Raw genomic sequence first — 9,181 nt, forward strand, 5'->3', positions numbered from 1 at the left:
CATGGCACAATTACACATTAGGGTGTGTTTGGCTAATGGGTTTACACACTGTCAAAATCATAGTTAGTGTTTGGTTGACAACCTTTTAAAACACAACTATGAGTTTTGATTACCTTTCAACTAAAAATTTTTAAGTTTGGATTAATACTTTTAATTTGATTTTTTTGTTCATTTTTATGCTTTGGATATCGTTATATTAGGATCAATTGTCTTGATTTTTTATTTTTTGTATTTTTAAAATATTTATTCTCATTATAGGGTCATACGCAATCAAACATCAATATTGGTAATAATTTCAATTCCACCATACTACCAAACATACACAATATTTTCACCAAAATCCATTACCATTATCAAGTATTTGATTCCCCCGGTAAACCAAACAACCCTTAAGTGCCATTAACAAAAAGGAAGGATATGATGGTGGGTCAAAATTTGGTACATTGTGTAATGCTTGAAAATTAAATCCGCAGCTAATCCAAGCGCGTCGGGCGGTACAGGGAAAGGTTGTGAGAAATCTAAACCATTTAAATTAAATCATACAATTCCACCCCAAGAATTCCAAATATAAACAACAGTAAACTATTGCCACAGTGAGTTATGTATGGCATGTTTTTTAAAGCTCTTCATGCGAAAAGCTCTTTAACACCTATGTTTCTCCAATATCGAACTTATCTCCCACTTATATATACCCACCCATCACCCTCTCATGAACTCCATTCATTAAACACTAATCTCAATTCTTAAAGCTACATACATACTAACAATGATGTCTAATCTCAATGCAAGGGATAATGTTTCAACTCAGAAGTACAAATCTCCTACTCGGGGAAAGGCAACAATTCTTGCATTAGGCAAAGCCTTCCCTAGCCAACTCGTTCCTCAGGACTGCTTAGTGGAGGGCTATATCCGCGACACCAAATGCGACGATCTTGCCATCAAGGAGAAGCTTGAGAGACTTTGTAAGTGGTACACATATATGCTTAGCTTATTGGCTTCAGGTCAAATAGTTTTTTTTAAGGCGACGATGAAAACCCACAGTTAGATAAGGGTGTGCAGCACAGGGTAAATATTGTCTTGTGATTCTAGCCCTACAAAGAATAAAATTAAACCAATACCGACTTAAATCAAAAAGGCTGGGATTCAAACTCGTGACCTTATGGCTACTAGTTTGTATAGGCAGATTATCTTGATTGGGATTATCCAAGGGACCCCTAGAGCCTAAGCGGGCTAGTAATAATAGTAAGAAAAACACATCAGTGTACACGTTGCACACCTAAAGAACAAAAACACTCGGCCGAATTAGCAGACTCGAACACTTAGTTGGCATGGACTTGGGTGCCTAGTTGGCCGACTCGAACGCCTAATTTGGCATACTCAAGCCTCGAATTAGTCGACTCGGGTGCCTAGGCCTCCTAATCAATCGACTAATGTCTGCTTAAGAAGAGGAAAATTCTCTCGACCTAGGGGGCCTAGGGCCTAATCGTATTCTAAGCAGCAGCCTAGGCCGATTTTTACAACGGTGCCCAGATTAATTAGAGTTTCTTTTAATTTTCTGCAATTTTGCCTTGATAGAATCTAGTAATTTTGTTTTGGTTCTACTAGGTAAAACGACTACCGTGAAGACTAGATACACCGTTATGTGCAAGGATGTGTTGGAAAAATACCCAGAACTCGCCACGGAAGGCTCTCCAACCATCACGCAACGCCTAGAGGTGGCAAACCCAGCCGTGATCGCGATGGCGAAAGAGGCAAGCCTGGCTTGCATAAAGGATTGGGGGCGCCCCGTGGAGGAAATCACCCACGTCGTCTACGTTTCCTCCAGCGAAATCCGCTTACCCGGAGGCGATCTTTACTTGGCCACCGAGCTCGGCCTGAGAAGCGACGTCAACCGCGTGATGCTCTATTTCCTGGGCTGCTACGGCGGCGTCACCGGCCTCCGGGTCGCCAAAGACATCGCGGAAAACAACCCGGGTAGCCGCGTCCTGTTAACCACCTCGGAAACCACCATCCTCGGCTTCCGCCCCCCCAACAAGGCCCGCCCCTACGACCTCGTCGGGGCCGCGCTTTTCGGCGACGGAGCCGCGGCGGTCATCGTGGGGGCCCACCCCAGGGAAGACCTCGAAAACCCATTCATGGAACTGAGCTTCGCCGCCCAGCAATTCCTCCCCGGGACCCAGAGCGTGATCGACGGGCGGATCTCCGAGGAGGGGATAAACTTCAAGCTGGGAAGAGATTTGCCGGAAAAGATCGAACACAACATCGAGGAATTCTGCAAGAAACTAATGGGGAAAGCCAATAATAATAATAATCCCAATTTGAGTTACAATGATTTGTTCTGGGCGGTCCATCCGGGTGGGCCGGCGATTCTGAAGAGGCTGGAGGGGACTCTGGGGCTGAGGACCGAGAAGCTGGAGTGCAGCAGAAGGGCATTGATGGATTTTGGAAACGTTAGTAGCAACACTATCTTCTATGTGTTAGAGTATATGAGAGATGAGCTGAAGAGAAAGAGCGAAGAAGATAATGAAGAGTGGGGGCTTGCTTTGGCTTTTGGACCTGGAATCACTTTTGAAGGGATTCTTCTAAGGAATCTGCACTGATGATGGATCCATATTTCATCCATTTTGCACACATTTTATTCTTGTCACGTTGGATCCATCTCCATTCAAATAATGCATAATATATATGATTAGAAAATAACGTACGTGATTATTTAAGATATATATACCTAGTACGAAACTTAAATGTGATACGGTGTTTAATCAAGTAATTTGACAAAAGGTTCCTCCCGGCCTTTGAAAAAAACAAAAAAGAGGAACTCACTTAATTCGCTAGTCGTTTAGAACAAAGGCGATTCTGTTCATGCTTCGGATGATCTACTTAATTCTATATACTTCTATCTAGCTTTAATTTCTTCTATTATAAAGGCGTAAAGGTGGAGGCCTATTTAGCACGTTTCCAAAGTTAACTAGTTATTTTTGAAAACTTTACTAAGGAATATAATAACACCATCACGTGCTTTCAAATTTAACCATTCATATATAGTTATTCAACTTTCAAGTTAACCGCTCATAGTACTTCAAATTTGTAATCAATGATGGTCTTAACTTTGCCCTTACTTAAGCTAATGGAAAGATTACGGTTGATTATTTTGAAAGTTGAAGAATTATAGGTGGTTAAATTAAAAATTTAGGATTACCGTGGCAGTGCGACCAGTTGGTACTAACTCTTTTTTTTTCCTACCTAGTGTGGTATTTACCATGGAGTTTTCCTTTTAGATCTTATTATTTTGTTTTTGTTTTTATTTTTATATTTTGAAACAAAAATTATTTCTTAATCTTGGAATAAATACTTGTTTTAGTCCTCCACATGTAACACGTAAAAACTAAAATGTTATTTAATGATAATATCTATGAAGACTAAAATAACAATCCATCGCCATACCATGCATGGATCAAGATTTACATCGCACTATAAATCCTGATTTGTGTGTTTGTATTTTGTATTATAATTTTTTGTGTCTAGCGTTATGAAATTTTGTACTATCTTATGAGTATGAATTTTATACTTGAAACAAATTAGTAATTGTATTTTATTTTATGAAATTTTATGTCTAGTGTTGTGAAATTTTGTGCCTATGATGAACATAAATTATGTACTTAAATCAGATTTGAAAAATAAGTAAATATATAACATGTGCATGTGTTTTGTGTTATGAAATTCTGTACCTTACGAGTATGAATTATGTATCTCAACTGTTTAATCAAATTGGATCCCTACACCAAAAATTCGATACCTTCCGACCACCCAAAAATTTAGTCACAAAAAGTGACTTTTTTTTCATTTTTTTTTTCATCCAAGAGTTACAATAGTCGGAAAGTGGTCTTAAATATCGACGACCTATATTCAACCACCTAGACCAGTGATCGGAAATAGCGACGAGGGTTTTTCCAAATGTCAAAATTAGTCAGAAAAGTGGCCAGGTCGTCAGGACAGGGGTTTTCGATCAGATTTAGGCCATTTCCGCACTTTTAGGTGGTCGAAAATTCCTTGATTTCCAGCAATGATAATGCTATGCTATGTGTCTTGTGTTGTGATGTTTTGTGTTTTGCGTTACAAAATTTTGTACCTTATGAATATGAATTCTACACTCTCATTGTTTCAATTCATGATCCATACTGCTATATGGACTCTGATCTATGATATAAATTGCCAATAACAATATGATTAAAGGCATTTATACGCTCATATATAAAAATAATAAGGAATTATGATTTAATTGCCATAACCTTGAAACATAAATTGTTTGTTTTGTTTTCATGTCCAATCTACTAGCGAGTAATATTCCATAGTAGAAGGGGCATGCGTTATTCGTTTTCCCCAATAACCTTGAGAATACACCGTTCATGCGGCGCCCATGATTATTGGGTTGGTTAAAGGTGTTTGTGTTAAGTGTTACACGATAAAAGCTAACAAATAAATACTCTTTATCATTTGAAACTTAGTTATAATAGGGCTTGTGGGATTAAATTAATGCTCAACATTAAAATTAAAATAAGTAAATATTTAATATAATTTTTAAATATTAAATTAATTAATATAAAACACAAATGATTATTTTCAATATGTCAAAATTAGTATTTTTAACTTGCATTCTAATAAAAGTAGTAGTATAAATCAATATTGATGAAGATAATTATAATTGGAAATAAAAATTATGTCCTAACAAGTTTAATATTAAAATAAATTAAGCCTTCTTAATGCGATATGATGAGTTAGCAAAACATAATTTATTTTTTGTTAAAAGTAACATGATTATAATAGGCTTATTCCCAAGATTGGGGATTGGGGGATTACAATTTAAGAGTCACCTCCAGCCAGTTTAGATACGCTCTTTGCTGCAAACGCCTTCAATGCTAGCTCTATCAGAGTGTGGTAACGTGGTTTCCTAGCTTGATGGTGCAATCTCACAAAAAATAAATAAATAAATAAATAAATAGCTTTAATTTTTTAAATAGTTGAAAAAATCAAATCAAATTATTACAAAATACCATTCAAGCATATAAGAATGTTTCGAGCTTGTTTCTATGCTCTCAAAATTCAAATCATCATACTGGCATCAGGCAATAAACAAAAATATATATCAGAATGTATGAATCATATATCTAAACTGTTAATCCAAACTTCACTCTAAATTACCAAATGGATTGTATGGCTTTTTGGAATGATGCCCATCCAAACTGTTGAAATGCGATGTCCATAACCGTTGATTGACAGATTACTCATGCTTCATTTTTATCAAAGTATCCATTTCTTATGATATTATGATTTATAACATATTAGATCGACATATAAACTATAATATGAGTCTTCCTTGCATGCAACAAATATCACAAAAATTCAGTGTTCTAAAATAAGTGTATAAATGCAATACGAAGATAATTTGCATTGCATTATATATCATTAATTTAATTACTTGTCGGTTAGTTATTGCAAGATCTTGAGGTACACTTATATTTTTTATTAAGTAAAAATTATGTTTTTTTTTCCTTTCTTTTTCTTTTTTTGGAATTATGAAGAAACCCGTCAATACTCGAGAAGGATAGCAAATTAAATGATGGGTGCTTATGAACAGATACTGCATAGTAACAGAGTCACTAGTACTAAAAAGAAATGGTTGGTGATTTTGGTTACGCATTATTTAAGATGGAGATGGCATCTTTATGCATGGCTTCAGTAGATGAATAACAACCAACATGCATTTACATGCTATGCTGTCATCTCTTTCATTCAGCTATGCCAATCTCAATAACATATATGGCTGCAAAGATTCATTTGACTTACTGTAAAACATATCATTTATTTCCTGAAACAATAGATATTATCTAAGAATGCTAATTGCTAAAGCTAAAATAGTATCGATGCCGTAGAACCCAAAATGAGGAATTGACAGCTGTGGGATTTGAACCCACGCCCTTTCGGACCAGAGCCTAAATCTGGCGCCTTAGACCACTCGGCCAAACTGTCTTAAGTGATTTATTTTTTTGTTATGTTTGTATATATAGTATATTCAAGTGGGCTTGTAAATGTAGAAATAATAGTCTGTATAACAAATCAAAAAATGCGTTTTGCATCGAAGTGATATTTGATTTTATAAAAACATTTGTCTGTCACAGACTCAGTACATCAACAAAGGACAAATCTTTTGTTATACTACTAATTAATATATGTACTATAGATCAAACCACCAAAATAGTAGGTGAAACTTGTAGAATCAAAACTTGTATGTCACTGACATTTTCGTGATCTGAAGTTGCTATACAGATAAAGATGTGAAAAAATTGAACATCATAAATTTTTATTATTCAGACTCGCCTCAACTCTACTATACCCAGGTTAAAACCGTAGTTGTTCGGGACAAAGTAGAAGTTTGCTATAAACCTTTGTTGCTCGCTATACAGTAGAAGTTTACGATAAAATTACCTTTGTTCAGGAAAAATCTTGTTATTCTCAAATTCTCATTGTAGCTCTAAGGCATTGTAAAATGTTGAGTTAATTTTAATCCGTTACATAATAAAATTCAACTAAACTAGGAGTTGGTTTATCTTCTTAAAGTTACATATACATAACATGTTTTGGGAGAAAATTATTATATTCAAGGCTCAAACAACACCTGGACTATTTGTTATTTAAGCGCGCGTATATGTTCTCCGGCCGGCATTCTCGGAATATTTACAGTGTGTTCATGATACATTATATTGATTATATATATATATATATATATATATATATATATATATATATATATATAGTATTTACATGTCATATATATACATATATGCGTGTACATTTGATTTCATCAACACGGTTTGTTGCTATTAAAATCTGTTCAATTACTATTCTTGAAAAGCTAGCAAACACTAGTATTTGCATGTTAAGGTTTACCAGCACATATAAATAAGAATTGAATGATATATGCGTGAGAGCAAATGAGTTTATATGCTTTGGCCTATTTGATACATATTGCATAAAAAGGTTTAAAATTTAACCTAGACTTCTTGTGCTTGTGTTATGTTTTATATCCTTGTATTAATAAGTGTGAAAATACTAATACCAGACCGAAGCCATTCATGCAGGTTGGATAATCGGTTGTTGTACGGAGAATTGTCGTATGACTGAGAATCTTTAAAACATGAGCATGGTATTTTGATTTCTAAACTAACTGACGAACAGTTGGACATTTACCAAAAATGTACTTGGAGATGTTCAGTCAAATAATGGAGGTCTGGATTTGATTTTTTTTTTTTTTACATGGATATGGTGGAATATGAAAACTTTTCTATTGAGGACACTCTCAGCTTCTTTGAGGTCGGAAGGTCAAATTGTTCTCGATGTCGCGTCTAGCAGTATAGCTTCATTATTACTACCTGGTGGGAGGACTGTTATGACACACCTAAATTTACATATGAGTCTAGGCTAATACATTAAAGCTTAAAGCATAAAGATAGGATTATATACAACTGGCTACCATCATTCAATAGATAAAGCCCAAAAAACATAGGGGATGCTATCGCCTAGCTACCCATACCAGGCTAAGTCATCAAACAAAACATCTATAATCCTAATCATAAAACATAAGGGTCACAAACCCGGTGTCTAGGCACCATACAAAATCCACAAGAAAATCTAAATAGGCATACTAGTCATTAGAGTCAATACACGCTCTACAAAACATAAACAACACTAATGGATCGAACTAGGAGCTAGATTCTAAATGAAATCTACTCTATCTAACTCCTCTAGCGCTCTTGGCACACATCAAGCAGATCTTGAAATGGGTTAAGGAAAACAAGTAGAAAACAACCCGATTAGCATAATTGCTAAGTATAAACCACTCCACCTTGTAAAATAGTATATACGAATATAGATTGAAAAATATGAGATTTGATACACATAGGCACATTTCACTTCATTAATATCATATAAAATCATAGATATAAAACTCTAGGTAACATGCTCATTGAAGAGGTATATACATAGACATATTTGGATATAAGACAAGTAAATCATGACCACATACTTATGAATGAAATTAGAAAAGGGGTTCAATGCTTTGAGTAACAAGAGTTTAAATGACATGAATGACTAGAACATCATGACGGCTTCATTTATACTACCAAGGTAAGAAAATTGTTTTCTCATATCATAATACATATCTGTCATACTCGTCATCAAGAGTAAGCTACGGCTCATAATCACAACATAAGTAAACTTTCTCAAAAACTTCACATGGGATCAATAATCTCATCATAGGAAAATAGTCATTTCTTTATAGTAATATGAGAGGAAACCTTTCATTAATACTATCATCAATCTTATATGTGAAGGGAGGTGAGCTCATCACCATGTGTGTATGACCTCAACGAGGATCGAGTCTCGAAGAACTACTCCCTTATAACTCAACATAACTCATCAATCACATGTGGAATCAGGACCGCTACATTAAGTGTGCACACCCCCTAATTGGGATTCTAAGCCCAGTGAGTAATAACTCAAGCCCTAATGTAAACTCATGATTTTTCTACCAGGCCACTTCTATACATAATCCAGGATTTTTCTATCAGATTTCATCTCATCATTTTTGTCGAAAAGACTGTAGTCCAGTCAGGTCCTCCAAAAATATAGTTTCTCTTAGATCCCCTTTTATAAAATATTGGTAGTATAATCTTTAAAACATTTCTTCATAATAGATCCAAAAATAGAAAATCAAAGACATATATGACTTTAAATGCTCATATAATTAAGCTAGAATATAGATATAGATTTTAAAAGAGTTATAATGCAGAAACATATTTATAATATACATGTACTCATTGTCATAAACTTTCAAGATAAGAAAATAGCCTTTTATGAAGCATAAGTTGGTTGGTAAACATAGACATATGCATGAGGTTGCAAATAAATGCATAAAAAATAATCGCATAAATGATTATACTCATCATACTTCCAACATGATATTTTGATATCAAAGATAGAATGTTTATCATTCACTTTCCTTCTCAAAATTCTCATACTTCAACTCATAGTCCTATTTTCAAATAGGAGTATCATAAATCACTTCATAATCTCATTCTCTCAATAAATAGGAATTTTATGCTTATGCAAGTAACTTATCTCATAA

At 34.7% G+C, this 9,181-nt stretch overlaps 1 protein-coding gene and 1 non-coding gene across 2 annotated transcripts; one reads left to right on the forward strand and one right to left on the reverse strand.

The window, feature by feature from the left end:
- The first annotated feature begins 758 nt into the window (after positions 1–758).
- LOC116030800 (type III polyketide synthase A-like) lies at positions 759–2,619 on the forward strand. The gene is made up of 2 exons (XM_031273135.1): positions 759–962; positions 1,606–2,619. Exons 1-2 carry the CDS (start codon positions 767–769, stop codon positions 2,598–2,600), a joined length of 1,191 nt encoding a protein of 396 aa, XP_031128995.1. The 5' UTR covers positions 759–766; the 3' UTR covers positions 2,601–2,619.
- A 3,328-nt stretch (positions 2,620–5,947) lies between these two features.
- On the reverse strand, positions 5,948–6,027 carry TRNAL-UAG. The gene has a single exon. It is a non-coding gene; the product is annotated as a tRNA-Leu (tRNA).
- Between the last annotated feature and the right edge of the window lie 3,154 nt (positions 6,028–9,181).

Source organism: Ipomoea triloba, chromosome 9 (assembly GCF_003576645.1).
Source record: "Ipomoea triloba cultivar NCNSP0323 chromosome 9, ASM357664v1".
Lineage (NCBI taxonomy): Eukaryota > Viridiplantae > Streptophyta > Magnoliopsida > Solanales > Convolvulaceae > Ipomoea > Ipomoea triloba.